At 42.8% G+C, this 17,791-nt stretch overlaps 1 protein-coding gene across 1 annotated transcript in view; it reads right to left on the bottom strand.

Moving 5' to 3' along the window:
- Positions 1-17,791, bottom strand: part of PRKCG (protein kinase C gamma) — a 1,238,195-nt gene that overhangs the window by 985,874 nt on the left and 234,530 nt on the right. The window contains exon 2 of the mRNA XM_086928695.1: positions 11,504-11,535. Within this exon, the coding sequence (XP_086784821.1) occupies positions 11,504-11,535 (32 nt within the window). The remainder of the gene's footprint in view (positions 1-11,503; positions 11,536-17,791) is intronic.

Here is a 17,791-nt window from a genome sequence, read left to right as displayed (position 1 = left end):
CTCTAATGGGATAGCCCGAAATAGGTATAAAATATTAGCAAATATTTTTGTTTTAATTACATTAATCCTTCCTATTATTGTAAGATGTAAATGAACTATCCGTCTCAACTCCCTATTGATTGAACCCATTGCTGGGTCTATATTTAGTGCCCATAGATTAGTTAATTTAGATGTTAATATAACCCCTAAATATGTTGCTTACTCAGTTACCCGAGAATCTTGTAGCAAACAATGAGGGGAACAGATAATTTGCATCTTTGATTTATTTAGAAGCTATCCCGACCGCCTCCCAAATTTTTCTGCCATCTTTTCTTCTTCTCTAAGTGCCTACTGTGGAGCTGATGTTATTATGGCAATTTCGTCATCAAACCAAAGAATTTTTGTCTCATACCTATGAGTAACTACTGGTTTAATTAATTGATTATTCAAAATTTGGGAGATAAATGGATCTAAATAAAATGCAAACAGGATTGGGGAGCAGGGGCACCCTTGGCGAGTACCCCTTTCTACCTCCAACATCCTACATGTGTGCCCCATTGTTTGTATGCTTGCATGGGGTTTATAATACATTGCCTGTACTGCCCTAAGAAATCCTGTGCCAAAACCTCTCTCAGTCAATTTGGACCACAAAAACTGCCAGGCCACACAATCAAAGGCTCTCTCTGCGTCCAGGAGGACCACAGCCACCTCTCTTTTCTCTACCTCCGCGATGTCCATTATTGAGATTTTGGTCTGCGGTTCCCCGGCCGGGAACAAAGCCATGTTGCCTTGGTGAATTGAGTGCAACTATATTCTTTTGTAATCGGGTGGCCATCATTTTGGAGTATAGTTTGGCGTCCGCATTTATAAGAGAAATTGGATGATATGACGAGGGCAGTTCAGGGGGTTTACCTTTCTTTAGAAAAACTATAACATCTGTGTCCTGCCATGACGGTAATGGTATTCCGCGATGTTGGATATCCATAAATAGATCTTGCAGAAGGGGCAATATTTGTAGAGAAAGCATTTTATTCACTTCAATAGGTAATTTATCTGGCCCAGCTGCTTTACCCGATGAAAGAGACCCCAATGCCTCCTGTACTTCTAGAGTTATTTCCAATTCTAGTTCATGAGAAGTTTCATAATTTACCCTAGGAAGTGGGGCATCACTATTACCAATATCTGCTTGGTCCACTTGGTCCTCTGTCAGGGCATCTGATTGATATAATCTAGTGTAGAATTCCTTTAGTAATCTTTTCCGGGTTTGATACCAATACTCCATTTTTATCTTGCATTTTTAATATATTATTCCTAACTTTTTTTGTCTATTCTTAGAGTCAATAATCTCCCTGTTGTCTCTCCGTAATCCTAAAGTTCTTTGCGATACGTCTGAAATTTTTGGGCCACCTTTTCTTGAAAATACTGACTGATTTCAGATTTAGCCAGTGCTATTTTACACATATGCTGTGTCAGTACATTTCCTAAAGCTCAGTTATTAATTATTTGGATATGTTCCATTTCAAGTTTGGCAAGATTATTAATCAGTTAATCCATCTGTATTTTATGATTTTTCCGTGTATGGGCTACAAACCCTATCATTTCACCCCTCAAAGCAGCCTTAAATGTATCCACAACAGTGCTCGGGATGCACTATATCTATTAGAATCAAAAAATGTCTGAGTCCAATACTTAATGTAGGTACAGAACTCTTTATCCAATAGTAATTTTTTATCAAAAGTTCAAGGAGTTTGTCTGTTCAAACCCTGAACCTCCTTAATTTCCAAAACTAGCGGATTTTGATCCGAGTACAGCTGTGGAAGTTTTTTTATATCCAAATTATCCAACATTTGACTGGGGCAAAGAAATAATCTAGGTTAACACATTTTTTATGGGGATGCAAAAAATATGTAAAGCTTGGATCATTTTGTTGCTTTTCTAACCAGACATCGGCTAGCCCATGACTACTTTGAAGAGCAAAAATTGCTCTATATACTTTGGGTTTCCTTCCTACATAAAAACTTAAAGCTCTATCTCCATCCATATGTAAATTGAAGTCACCACATATAATCAGCGAGTGCGGCCAGTGGGCTAACTCAATCTCCAGCTCCTCCCAAATATATTGATCATTCAAATTTTACCCATACACATTTACCACAGTTAAGCCCAGGGATAGCTCCATTATCGCCAATCGGCCCCATCTATCAGATTTTGTTCGAAGGGCCATCCCACTACGTTGCTTGATATATATGGCCACTCCTCTCATCGTAGACGTTTGGGAGGAGCATACAGCTAGGTAATACCCTTGAAACTCAAGAAAATATTTATTACCCCATGCAATATGCATCTCTTGTAAGCATAAGACGTCCGGGTTCAGCATAGTAATTATCTCAAAAACCCTTGCCCGTTTTATTTTGTCATTTAAATCACCAACATTTGATCAGCGAATCGTATATTTAACCATATTTTACGAGTATAAATATCTTAGATAGCCATTGCCAATAATTCTGGGATCCCTTCATACTACTGTGTATTCCATTATATATACATATTCATACAACTGATTTCTGGTTTTTGTTTTTGCTCACCCCCCACCCCCTACCCCAACGTCCTCTATTACCCTCCCTCGCTTCCCCCCTTCCGTGACCCCAACACTCACCACCCCCTCCACCTCTAGTGACGTCCCCCCTCTCCCACCCACCCTACGCCCAATACTTTTTGAAAAGGGGCTTATGGCCCTTGCGATGGGGAGAGACTTCACTCCAGTATCCTCTCTATTCGTTTTCCCTCGTTCCATAACATACTATCTCTTTGGATGTCTACATATGAATGTAAATCCGAGATCTTGCTATATGGCTCTTTCCCTGAGGACTTTAGTGACCGTCTTTGGCCTACCGACCTACCCCCTCCAAAAGCTGCGTCGGGCCCAGTGAAGAATTTGGGGGTTTGGTTCGGTAAGAATCTTAAGTTTGAAGACCATATAAACAAAGTCACTGAAGTCTGTTTTTTCACCCTAAAAACTGTGCGCAGGTTTTTCCCTCTATTACCAAAAGAAGCTAAAGAGACTGTTATTCGGGCACTGATACTCTCTCGGTTAGACTACGCTAATGGACTGTTCTCTGGACTACCGGCTTACCTGATTCATCGCCTTCAGGTTATTCAGAACGCCGCTGCCAGACTCCTGTTCAACGTCCCAAGGCGTTCCAGTGCTCGACCTCTTCTCCGTGCATTGCACTGGCTTCCTGTTGCCCACAGGATTTTGTTTAAAATCCTAGTGCTGGCGTATCGAGCCATTCATCACACTGGGCCTGTCTACTTGAGAAATAGGTTCTCCCTGTACATTCCTAATCGCCCTTTGCGCTCGGCCAATTTGTGCCTAATGGCTGTCCCCAAATTCAAATCTTGCAGACTTGGCGGTCAATCGATTTCAGTGAGAGCAGCGAAATCTTGGAATACTTTACCTCTTCATCTAAAAACTGCTCCGACCCTCTGCTCCTTTAAGAAGAGTCTAAAAACCCATCTTTTTAATATTATAGTCTAAACCTCCTCACACCCTGTATTCCTAGATATTTATGCCCACCTAGTTTGCTCTGCCTTTCAACGCGCCAGGATACTATTTTTTTAGTAATAGAGCGCGATATAAAAGCCTTAATAATAATAATAATAATAATAATAATGTTACACCATCTATGTTTGCACATTGCTTTAACTATACTAGCATATACACAAAACCCTAATCCAAAATTTGTTCTAATCTCATACTTTTAACTATGTTATTTCACCCTTAATTTCCATACAGTTTCAAAGAGTGTTCAAATATTCTTTGGCTTGTATTTCCGATGCAAAGAAGCATATTTGACCTTTATTCAGAGCTTTCAGTGTTGCTGGGTTCAGCAGAAAAGTCTCTGCACCTTTATTCTGAAAGTGGCTTATTAGTTGTCTTAGGTGCCATCTTCTCTCCACTGTGTGGTGGCAATAATCCGGCCTCACGATTAATTGGATCCCTTTGCCTTGTCGTTTCCTATCAGGTCATGCCAAGTCATACAGTGCTTGCCGAGCCAAAAAATTATTCAGATTGATCAGGATTGCTCTAGGGTGGTTTTCTGTTTGACCCTTTTTTCCAACAGGCTGTGTAAACGGAAATCTGTGGGCTCCCTGTATCTCATTAGCCCAGTTCCATATTGTTAACTCCGGGAAAGCCTCAATAAAAAGTTCCTGCACAAACTTGTGGACATCTGTCCCTTCTACTCTTCTCGTATTCCCAGTATCCTGAAGTTATTTAGTCAAAGCCAGTTTTCTAAGTCAACTGTCTTTAATTGCATATCCTCACGATGGGATGTTATCATATCCATATCAGCTCTTTGTACCACCACTTCATCCTCTAGAGCGGATATCTGCCCTTCCGCTACATTAATTCATTCAGTGAATTCACCGCAAGTCTTTGCAATTCTCCTAACCGTATTTTGAACTTTACGGCAGGCAGTGTGTGTTCTGATTTTCCGAACGGGTATCCGCTGTATGTTCCACTATTGATTGATGAATTGACATCAGTGATACCTCATCAATATTATAGGGTGGCCCTGTATACCCGGAAGATGTTCCTCACCACCTTGTTATTCAGTTGCAGGTTGCGAGAAGAGAGATATATTCCACATTGAACTCTTGCCTGCCCTGGCTTGAGATGTGTCTGTATTTGCAGTCTTTTGCACCACAGGTTTGTTACACACCAAAGTAGCATCTACATTTTTCTCTTCCAATATACAGTCCATTGTTGAGTCAATATACTCACTTCCTAAGCTCGGCATAGACCCTTCTAGAGACTTCCCTTTCAGACCTTCTTCCTACTCCTCATCTGACATGTTTGATGGGTCTGATAGTGAAAAGAAAGGTTCACTTGAGTCACTCTCGCCATTAGGTAAGATTGCTTTCATTATATTCAATCCTGGCTCTGTGACCTGGTTAGTAAGAGAATCGAGAACCTGGTCTTCAGTAGTTCCCTCCAGGTTTTGTACTTTTGGCACTATCGATTGAGCCACATTTTCAGATTGGTCACCGGCCAAATCCTCCCCTGCTGGGTGTAAGCCATTTAATTGACTTGCTGGTTCCCTGGGAGCTTTTGTTGAAGCACAGTATTGTGTATTACTTTAGTTTTTTCTTTCCTAGATGTTGCAAACATTTGTGGTACTTTCTTGCTTTTTCCCTCGCTCATATATTCATCCTTATAATTGGGGCAATTTAGCTCTCCTACTGCTCCCTCCAGAGCCTTTTTCTTAATGCTTCCTCCTTTCTGAGAGTCCGGAGGTCGATTACCCAGCGGAGTATCCAACATCCCTCTGCTTTTACCACCTCGTGCTGTTTTTGGTGGCATCTTGAAGCGTTTACCCACTCCGATATCTTCCTTATAAAATGCCACTAGTGAGTTATAGTTGTAAGCTTTGTTATGCGTGCCGATTTAGATTCGAAGCAGCGCAGCAATGCAATCAATCATTCAATGGCTGTGTCAAGTTCAGATCACAAGGGGCAGCATTAGCGCACCTCCCTGTACACTCACCCCTCCTGACCCTCTCCACACAGCCGCTCAATTTCACTGCTCACCACACCCTGCCTGTAAGTGTGGCAGTCTCCAATACAGCGGCGGAGAAAAAGAAAAGCAGCCTGCTGCGGTGTCCTCCTCCAACTCCAATGATTAACACCACCTGACGCGTCCTTCGTTTTGGCCCCGTGGCGTCCTCCGTCAGTTCCAGTCCTTCACAGCAGCTGTTGTGCCTCCCAGCACCTCACCTACGGTACACCAGAGAACAACCCGCCACGGCGTCCTCCGTTGGTTCCTGCGACTTGCTCCAGCTGTGGCGCCCCCAACACCTCAGCGAGGCCTCAATGCACCAGATGCAGCCTGTTGGGGCGTCCGCCGTTTGGCTCCAGTGTCTCTGACCTGCCTCCTGGCTGCTTCGCACTCAGCTTCAGCCTCTGGGCAAACGGTACCGGCTCCTTCACCTTCTCCTTTAATGAATTTTTCTTCCCAAATGTTTTACACCTCTGACCTCTCTGTACTTGGCTTTCTCACAAGCAGAGAGGAGCCATTGCGGAGCTCACCTCTCACACGTCCGTCTCGGACGCCATCATATGTTCTCAATGAAGGGCCTATCTAATGAAGTGTTAAGAGTTAGATGTAAAGAGAAAATTGATTGCACAGGGAATGGCAATCAGCTTCCCTCCAAGGAAATGAGACTTAAAAGGCAAAAGAAAAGATTTAAGTTAACAGTTCAGGATGGCAAGCACTGCCATCTTACAAATAATGTAAAAGGGATAAACTTGGAGAAAATAAAATTAATCTCATGTAAGGTACAGCGGTGCTGTGAGTTTCTTAACCTGATGGCCAACATGCACACTAGCAGAATGCTAAGGATATTACAGCTTTTACTCTTGGAAGGTTGTTCGGAATCTAGTTGACGTATCCTTGGATGATAGGATGAAGTCAGGGAGAATTTGTGCGCTTGACATTGGACCTTCGATGTTAAGTCCAGGAAGGTTATGTCAATGTAATAGTGGAGGAGATGATCTTCATAGGGTGATGGATCAAAGCGTGGCAGGAAGGGGTTAGGCTGCTTTGAGATGCAGAAGGTAAAGAAGCTGATGAGATACTGAGGGTAGCAATGTCAATGGGTGGCAGAGAGATGTGTGTTGCAAAAGACCAATCAAATTCAAAGCAAAATAAAAGGATAATTTATGGGTGATAAATAATGGTACATTTAAGATCAAGTCCCCAAGAATCATGAGCATGGAAGAGGAACTCACTTGATACAACTCTGCATTGAAATAAATCAATGGCAACTTAAATAGCCTGGATGGTGGTTAAGAACAATATGTGCCCCAAAGAGGATGGCTGGCCTTTCAAAGCCAATTCCTCTGTGGCATGGGTACATACCTCTTCAGAATAGGCCTGAACCAATCATCGCTGAGGCAAACGAACCTAGGCTCGAAATATGTAGTGTGAATCGGGGATAAGTGATAAATGGAGTAGAGTTTAAATCATTTTCAGACATATATAAAGAGCTTAATCTCCCCATAAGAGATGCTTTAAAAAAAATGTTTGCAATTCTATAGCTGATGGAGGAAGTATGCACATGACTGGGTGGAAGCAGGGATTTGCAAAGGACTATGCCTTGAAACAAGATCAAGGGGGTATATTTCCAATGTGTATAGCAGGCGTATTGGCCCACATCTGCCTAGCAACAAGAAGGCTCTTGAGAAATATGTCAGGAGAGCAGGCCTTCAGATAGCGTAATCTGAGTGGAAATGTCTACATTAATTCATGCACAAGGCTCTACTTGGGGCCAATCCGAAACAAATCCAGTATTTCTGAAAACATCAACTACTGAAGGCTTTCCACCATTCCAGTGACAGGTGCCCTAAGTACCACACTTGTGAATGGTACTAGGAGCATACATTTTGTGGTTTAAATTGACCTCATGACCAGAGAGGTGGCACAAAAGCATAAATCCACATCCGTGTTATGGTCTGTTGACACTCAGGGTGCAAGAACCTTGGTAGCTCAACACTGGAAAGACGAATTGCATCCTACTATTTTAGAGCAGAAAAAGAAAAAAAAACGATATCGTTTTTCAGGAAGAACTGTTCCACTTGAGATTTTGGGATAGAAATGTGGGCATATGGGAGAAATATATTCAAACCTAGTACAAGAAATGATGGGTACTAATACTCTGATCCTTTTTATGGCATATCCATAGCTTACCTATAGCTTATGACCTGCAAGTTTCACATTTATGCGCTTTACTTTCGACTTACAAGGAAATGTGTGGGTTGCATGATACTAATACTCTTATGAAACTTTAATCCTGAGACTGTAAAGAAGCTGCTGTTTTTTTCTGCGCAACTGAATAATTACATATTAACAATATTTAGGGTATTTATTGATTCAAGTAATTGTGGGATATTATAAGAACACATTACTGGAGTGGACGATTGATAATGACAAGTTGCTGCTTCCATATTATATGTATAAACTCGAATCAATAAGAAAATAAAAAATGCGTGATCTGAACGTTTCTGCAGCAGCCAGATATTTCAGCAATATCCACCAACTGCCGCTGATTCATAATAAAGCAATAAGAATCTTTTTGATGCAGCACTGGGGAACATTTCTATCTTGATCACTGCACTGGTGGGATTTAATCTGAAATGTTTCGGGGGAAGAACATTCAGATGGAGGGGGGCACTCCTCTGGAGGGGGCTTGCTGCCAAGTTTCAATGCATAACAAACCACCACAACTTTTTCCATCATCTTTCATCTTTCTGCACAGGAAGTGGCATCACTGGAATTCTCATCCTCCACCTGAGCAGGAAGTGACATCTCTCCTGCTCTCTCCCAGGACCTACTTAATGGCTGCCACAACGTGGCTGGGTGCTATAGGCATACCCGTCTACGTCCATCTATGTCTGAACTAATCCCAGCGTCAGGAACCCTGGTCCTCCCCCCTCCTGCCACCATCACACTGCGACATTCCACTACCCAAATGTGGCTGCCACTCCACATGCAACTGCCTTGTCACACCACACAACACTCAGGGAGCATTTTCCTGCGCTTCCTGTAAGTTTTCATGTCCTTACCCACACCCAACACTCACCACACCAACAACACCCACACCCCACTCTCTCACACTCACACAGTCCTGCAACCACCTACACAACACTTCGCAATCGCATGCATGCTCCTCAACACCTGCTCACTCACGAAACACATCACAGAGAACTGGGACCTGCTGAACGACAATAACCCTGACCTACATTTCATCAGGGAAGCCTGGCTAAACCCTGAATCAGCACCTTGCATCACCACAGCCATCCCCCAGCTACAAGATTGCCAGACATGGCAGACTTCACAAGTCAGGAGGATGAATCATCATCATCCACAAGAACACTATCAGCTTCGCCTCTTATGAGGACACGCCATCCTCCAACTTGGAACACCTGTTGTTCAAGCTTCATATTACAGCCAACTTCACCCTATGTGGGACTGTCATCTACAGACCACTGGAATCATGCAACAACTTCACTGACACTTTGTTCCAACTCTCATCCTCTATTACCTCCTACTTGTAGACCTGTACTTCCAACTGGAACGCAATGGCCAATCCCAATTCAAGAGCCCTGACTGAAGACCTTGGAAGCCTAGGCCTCACCCAAAGAGTAAACAGACCTACCCACATCCCCGGACACCTCCTGGACCCTATTCTCACCATAAACATCCAAGTCATCAAACCATACCCATCTTCTGGACAAACCACATCCTCCTCAATTTCAGCATTCCCATCCCGATCCAATGTACATGCACCACCACCAGACCAGTCCACCAAAACTGGAACAGTAACACTGAAAAGGACTGGTACCCTGCTCTCAACACCCACTTACCTAAACACAGCCTCCCCAAAGTCATTAAGAATTTCAACTATTGGACCATCTTCTGCACCAACTCCCTAGCCCCTTATAAACACAGCAATACAACAAAATCCAGACCCCAGGCTAATTGGTACATGGAAGAACTCAGACTGATGAACCACCACTGCAAAAAACTGGAGCGTAAATGAGGAATTAGCTTTGACAATGCAGACAGGACTATGTTGAGATTTGCCATCAACCTAATGATCTGGGCCACCAATCGTGCCGCTCTGGCGTACCACATTGAAGCCAGCACCAACAGAAGCAATAACATCTTTGACATTGTGAAATATTTCACCTTACTATCGGCCGCCTCCAACTTCTCAATTCTTCAGCAACAAAATCACTGCCATTTACAGCAATTTCAGCCTGCAGCCCACATTCCAATCCGACACATCTCACTAAACACCTCCTGATCTTATCCAAAGAATCAATGCTAACCACATGGCCTGTCATCCCCACATAAGAAACCACCACCACCATGAAATCCATCCATTTGGGGGTCACATCGAATTCCTGTCCCCACCACAACTAACCCAGAGGACTACATCCCATCAGTACCATACTCACACCCCATTCTGAATGCATCCATCTGTTCCAAGACCTTCTCGAATGCTTGGAAACACGCAACAGTCCTCCCATTGCTGAAGAAACTCTCTGCAGACCCTACAACACTCGCCAGCTACAGACCAATCTCCCTTCTACTATTCCTGCCCAAGGTCTTAGAGAAAATTGTTAACTTTCACATCACCAAATACCTCAATAACCACCAACTCCTCAACACCACTCAGTCTGGTTTCCGATCCAACCACAGTACGGAACCTGACCTCATCACCACCAAGGATGACATTTGTATGACTCTGGACAAAGGAGGAACAGTGACCCTCATCCTCCTGGACCTTTCAGCAGCATTTGACACTGTCTCCCACCTCATCCTCATCTAATCCAACATGACATTAGAATCCAAGGACATACTCTCCAATGGATCTGCTTCTTCCTGATTGGGAGTACCCTGTCAGTCAGTCTGGCACAGTACACCTTGGATGCCCGTGACCTCATCTGGGGAATTCTGCAAACATCTTCCCTGAGGCCAACCTTTTCTACACATTGATGATCCCTGTAGTCTGTGTCATCAACTTTCATGAAATCGACGTCCTCTCTAACGCCGACTATTCGCAACTCAATCCTCGCAACTCCCTCACACCTGGTACCCGGATCAAATTCAATGCCTGCATGACTGATATCACCCACTGGATGAAAACCAATTGTCTAAAGCTGAACACCTACAAGACCAAAATGATGCTCTTCAGGAGGAGTACATCCCAGAGGGACTCCACTTGGTGGTCAACAAAGCTAGGATGGGCATGGACCCCCACCACCCAATCCAAGAACGTTTGGGATCACCGCCCGGGGTCACTGCCTCATGCTTCCATACCCTGAAGATGTGTGGAAGATTATCAAATGGCTCTCAATCAACACCCAGAAAACGGTCACATGCCCTGGTTTCAAGCAAGCTCGAGAATGAGAACAGTCTCTAAGCCAGGAGCAACAGAAATCTCACCAGAATGCTGCAAACCATTCAGAAATTGGCGACCAGAATCACTCTCAACATCACCACATGACACTCACATCACACCACACCTGAAGGAGCTCCACTGGCTCCCTATGCACAAACGAGCACATCATTTTAATCGATTAGGATATTCTTTAAGGATTTACTAGACTGGGAATGTCAGCTGTCTAATTTCATAATACCGTAGGCAATCATTAGATCCACACAATTGGTCAATAGAATGGTTAAATAAACAAACATTCAGTAAGTGATTAAACAAATATTAGATATTAAGAATGGTGAAGTAATTGATTCATGAAGCAATCAAAAGATTAGAACAAGTTGGTATAAAAGTAACTGTACAATATAGCATTCTGTAACAAAGCATTCCACAAAGGTGGAAAATAGAACAGTAATTCAATTAACCAAACAATAGAAAATGAGGGCGATAAGACAAAAGACAATTAATAAATGGACAGAATGATGAAATAATCAGTACAACATGCTAGCTGATCTCACCTTGACACTGGAAACCCTGCTTTCCGATACCCCTGAAACAAGCAAAAAACAAACATTAGTACCAAAAAGCACAAGTAATTCTGTTCACAAAGTATGCAAGACTCAAATTTAGGCACTTTTGCAAGTTAAACAAATGGCTCAGATTCATAGTTAAACCCAACAATGCGAGGGTCACAGCGGTTGAGTCAGACCAACAGATAGGAACAATGGGGCCGATTCACGGAACTAATCAGAGACAAAATCCTAAACGTACTACTTTTGGTATTCAAAGAAGACATTTAGTAGTAGTAAAGTTAGGTTTTTGTCTTAAGTTTGAATTAAGACAGACTTAAGACAGACTTAAGACAAACTTAAGACATACTTAGGACAGACTTAAGACAGACTTAAGACAAAATCCTAACTTTACGACTACTAAATGCCTTCTGTGAATACCAAAAGTAGTCATTTTATGATTTTGTCTCAGATTACTTCTGTGAATCGGGCCCATAGTTAGTGGGTCGTTCAGTCGTTTAATTTTTTTAAATTAATTTTGTCCAGGTCTTGGAACTGCAGAATGGTGTTATTATATCATTTGGTTTTTTACTGATGCAACTACTGCAATTATGTAGGGATATCAAGAAAAAGACCAATCTTAGTATAACCCAACTGGACAACTATCGTCCTATATCGCTCCTACCATTCTGCGCTAAGGTGGTGGAAAAGATAGTCAATGCCCTGCTGATAAAGCACTTAGAAGAAGGTCATCATCTCCACCCCTCGCAGTCAGGATTCAGAACGTATCATTCTACTGAATCAGCTCTTCTCTTCTCCACGGAGCTATTAAGAGGTAGAGTAGATGAGGGGATGACAGTCGCGCTCCTCCTATGAGATCTGAGTGCGGCATTTTACACCGTCTCCCATCCCATACTACACTCACGTCTTAGCGAGGCTGGAATTGATGGCCTGGCTCACGAATGGATGCGCTCATTCCTGGCTAATAGGCAATTCCAAGTCCATTGCCCTCCTTTCAAATCGGAAGTCCAAGCACTCAGACATGGGGTGCCTCAGGGCTCAATTTTGAGCCCTACACTATTCAACCTGTACGTGGCACCCCTGGCCAAAATAGTCGAGGCATATGGGGTCGAGATAGTGTCATATGCGGATGACACTCAGCTGGTGGTGGCACTATCTCGACCGCCCGAGGAAGCCTCAACTAGCTTCTCGGCATACCTCAGTGACCTAGCCAGATGGATGAATAACAACTGTCTATGCCTTAACGCAAATAAAACAGAGCTTTTTGTGTTGGGGAAGACTCCGTCCATCTGGTCGTCTGCATGGTGGCCATCAGAACTGGGCGCCATACCAAAGCCCTCCGAGCAGGAGAAAAACTTAGGGGTCAGATTAGACTCTACCCTGTCCCTTGAACACCACACTAGAGGGATAGCAGGCAAATGTTACGGGATCCTTAAGACTCTTCGCAAAACCCTGGAGTCCCTCCCTACAACCAACAGGAAAACTCTGATCCATGCTCTGGTAACACCCCATCTTGATTACAGTAACTCACTGTATATGGGCTTGAGCAAAAAAGGTCTTCAGTGTCTGCAGTGCGTTCAAAACGCAGTTGCCCGACTGGCACTTAACCTATCTAGAAGGTCCTCAGGGAAACGCCCCCATCAGTCTTTTCCCTCTATTCTCCCGGAAACAGCCCAGTCCATGTTCATAAAGCGTGGGGACACACTGTTCTCTAGTGTAACCAGGCGCTATATAAGAGGCTTTTATTATTATTATTATTATTATTATTATAGACATAGCTCACAGAACATTAAATAACGCATGGGGCACAATAAATCGGTTAATTAAGCGCTATGCTGTTTACTTTAAGGGCTGAAACTGGGCGCTTTATCTATGTTATCCATATGGGAGAAATCCTATAAAATGCTGTATTAAATGATGTGCATAGCTTATGTAGTGAGGTGTGTGAATTTAGGAGATGAGCCTAGGGTCAACAAAAACATTTTTCTCAAGGTGGTAAACGGCCTTTGTATCAGGATATTTTTCCTCTGCTACAACAGGTAAGCAACAAGTGTAATCAGGAAGTGGATTTTCTACTAAACGTGCAACATTCTCTGACTGCCTGTTCAAGCCTCATTTTCTATTGGCACAAGCCTCTGTCTGTGCAGTCCTCTGTCTGTCTGTGCAAGCCTCTCCGTCTGTCTGTTTGTAAGAATATTTTTCAAAAATATATCACAACTTTCCCACACAGAAATTTGAGAAAAATTTGATTTTATCAGCAAAATTTGAGGTTTGCAGGGGATTCTGGGTAGTACGATCCACGCAACCCATCCCTCTCTGGACTCACCAGGGTGTCTCGTTTTCAGAAATGTGTGGGTTTGGTAGCTTTTCCTAGATGGCCATCGAGCCCAGGGCCAAAAACCCAGGTGCCCCCCTTGCAAAACTAGGTTGATTTGTGATAGGTAATTTTGATGTCTCCACAATAGATTTTGGGCCCATGCCTGTCACGGGTACTTGCCCACCCACACGAGCGAGGTACCATTTTTAGTGAGAGACCTAGGGGAACGCAATTGGTAGGAAATTTGTGTCAGCCTAGTGATCCTACAACTTCCTCACACATAAATTTGAGAAAAAATGATTTAGCCAGCTGAGGTTTGCAGGGGACTCTGGGTAGGAAAACATTGGGGGGGGCTGGGGGTCCACGCAAGTCATACCTCCTTGAACTCCCCCGGGTGTCTAGTTTTCAAAGATGTCTGGGTGTGGTAGGTTTCTCTAAATGGCCGCTGAGCACAAAGCCAAAAACCCAGGTGAGCCCCTCTGCAAAACCAGGTCATTTTGTGATAGGTAATTTTGATGTCTCCACAATACGTTTTGGGCCTTTCCCTGCCACGGGAGGGGTACCATTTATATCGGGAGCCTTTAGAGAATGCGTGGTGGATGGAAGTTTGTGAACCCACGAAAATTCCAGAACTTTCCATCACAGAAATGTGGTTACATTCTTTTTTTTTTTTTTTACAAAGTTTCAGGTTTGCAAGTGATTCTGGATAATTGAACCTTTGTGAGAGCCACACAAGTCACCCCATCTTGGATTCCCCAGGGTGTTTAGGTTTAAAAAATGTATAGGTTTGCTAGGTTTCCATAGGTGCTGGCAGAGCTAAGGTTCAAAATCCACAGCTAGGCACTTTTCAAAAAATGGTTCTGTTTTCACTGTAAAAATGTGGTGTGTCCACGTTGTGTTTTGGCCCGTTTCCTGTCGCGGGCACTAGACCTATCCACACAAGTGAGGTACCATTATTATCGGGAGACTTTGGGAAATGTGGTGAAGGTGGAATTTTGTGGATCCCCACAGATTCCAGAACTTACCATCACAGAAATATGAGTAAAAATGTGTTTATTTTTGCAAAGTTTGAGGTTTGCAAGGTATTCTGGGTAACAGAACCTGGTGAGAGCCACACAAGTCACCCCCTCTGTATTTCCATGGGTGTCTAGTTTTGAAAAATATATAGGTTTAATAGGTTTCCCTAGGTGCTGGCAGAGCTAGGATTCAAAATCCGCAGATAGGCACTTTTTAAAAAAAAGGTCAGTTTCACTGTAAAAATGTGGTGTGTCCATGTTGCGTTTTGGCCTTTCTCCTGTTGTGGGCACTAGGTCTACCCACACAAGTGATGTACCATTTTTATCTGAAAATTTCGGGAATGCAGGGTAGGTGGAATTGTGTGGACGCAGATTCCAGAACTTTCCATCACAGAAATGTGAGGAAAATCTGTGTTTTTTTTTAACAGAGTTTGAGGTTTGTAAGGGATCCTGGGGAACAGAACCTGGTGTGAACAAAACAAGTCACCCCCTCCTGGATTATTCTGTGTGTCTAGTTCTCAAAAATGTATATGTTTGCTGGGTTTCCTTAGGTGCCGGCAGAGCAAGGGTGCAAAATCCACAGCCAGGCACTTTGAAAATAAAGGGCCAGTTTTCACTGTAAAAATGAGGTGTGTCCACATTGCGTTTGGGCCTGTTTTCTGTCACGAGCAGTAGGCCTAACCACACAAGTGAGGTACCATTTTTATCGGGAGACTTAGGGGATCACAGAATTGTAGAGCAACTGTTATTACCAATTAACTTTCTATGCATTTCTGCCTTTCAAATGTGAGACAATGTGTAAAAAACAAGTCACTTTGAATATTGTCCCATAATTCACATGCTAGTATGGTTAGCCACAATTTCTGAGTTGTGCAAATAGCTATTGCTTCTAATCTCTTTACTTCGTACCCATTTTGGAAATACATAGATGTCCTTGATACCTATTTTTCACTCTTTATATTTTACCAAATGAATAGCTATATACCCGGTGCACAATGAAAACCCTTTGCAAGACGCAGCTTAGTTATTGTCTCTGGTTTCCTCGGGTTCTTAATGAACCGACAAGTCTTGTATATCCCCACAACCAGAAGGGTCCATCGGATTTAACTGTATGTTACTTTAAAAAATCTGTCATACTTAGAAGAAGTGACAGGTGAAAACGTTGGCACAAATGAATGTTCAACTCATGTTCAATTTGTCTTATTTTCATCTGTTAGTTTCTATTAAAAAAACATTGAAGGAGCTACACAAATTACCCCTTGCTGAATTCTGAATTGTGTTTACATTTCAGAATTGTATATTTTTCCGGTTCCATTATTGCTTTCACACCCATTTCTACCACTAACTGGAAGGAGGTTGAAATAACAACAAGTAGCAAAAATAGGCTATCTCCCAGCAAAATGCCAAAACTGTGTAAAAAAATGGTTTTCTGACAAAAGTCTGCCTGTCCCTGAAAGCTAGGAAGACGGTAATTTCAACACCACAAACGCTTTGTTGATACCCTTTGCAGGGGAAAAAACACAGACGCTTTCTTCTGCAGCACTTTTTCCCTCTTCAAAAAAAAATCCACAAACCTGGGGTACCTCTAAAATCCCCATGATGTCGGAAGAATAAGACTAAAATTTGGCATGGGTACCTTGTGTGGAAAAAAAGTTACAGGGGCCTAATCACGAACTACCTCAAATAGCCACAAAAAAGCTTAGCACAAGGGGAAAAAGGCCTAGCAGCGAAAGGGTTTAGAACTTTGCTGTTGCAAGAACCATGAATCATCGATAATGAGTATTTTGTGAAACTCAACCAGGGGCACAGAGATATTGCTGGACCGCCTCATCCTGTCCCCATGTTGACTATTAAGGCTTTTGATAGGCCCCATATCTTGGTTGTAGTGGCTACGCTAGGTTCGCCCCAACCTCTAGTCACCTTGATTCTAAATACCATTAGGATATTTCTCCCACTCAATTGCTAACTGGACAGACATGTCCAATGTTTTATTCCATAACGTTTTGGTAATTTTGTGTTACTAAATGGATATTCAGATACAAAAATCTAACTCCTACTTCATTTTGTGCTCATTTAATAATTCATTAGAGTAGCATTTCCATTATATGGACATTAACATAAAATATTAGTTAATATTAAGTGCAATATATTTAACAAATAATCAATGACATTATAAACCAATGATCGGAATAAACAGAGAGACATTTATGATGAACACCAGAAAGTATTAACATGCAATCTTGGGGTATGTCAAGACAGCCTAACAAGGTAGCCAAAAATGAATGATATAATTAACGGAAATGCTATATTATTTAGTCGTCGCAAAATCCAAAAGCTCTGAGCAGTATGTTGTCGATCTCTTGTCTGTTGTGCACTGTTAATTTCACGTTTCCCTAGCACTTGCAGAATGGATGGACAGGGCAATCTCAGGAAGGTTTGGCTCATCTCCGTCCATACTTGAAGTAGGGGTTGGCAGAGTCTACCCTTGCAGCCTTCACCTGTACCTAGCAATGACTTGAAGCACCTGAACTGTGTGTTTGTATCTGTTGGAATTATAGCCCCTCTGCATTGAACAGCGCTTCGTCAACATTGATAAAGCGTTGCAGTTCTGACACTGGTTCGCTAACGGAGACTGTAGTAGCTGCTCATCCTTTGCACAGAGTTCCAAGACACAGTGTCACTTCAACATTGAGGGCCTGTTCCTGTGCTTCTCACTTAGAGGACAAAATGAATGCACAACCTGCCCAATAGACTCCCCAAGTGATAAGGCTGTGTCAGCTCTGTGTGGTGCAGAGTCCGGTGGGTGTAGAGCTTTACCTCAGTTATTGGCTGCTTTCTGTTACTCATTCTGCTTTCAAATATCTGCTGCAAGAAAACAAAGGCAGGTCTGCCGTCAACAAGGTAGCATCTATGTCTTACACCATGAATGTCCACAACAGAATC

Source organism: Lissotriton vulgaris, chromosome 7 (assembly GCF_964263255.1).
Source record: "Lissotriton vulgaris chromosome 7, aLisVul1.2, whole genome shotgun sequence".
NCBI lineage: Eukaryota > Metazoa > Chordata > Amphibia > Caudata > Salamandridae > Lissotriton > Lissotriton vulgaris.
This window is presented reverse-complemented; position numbering and strand designations above follow the sequence as displayed.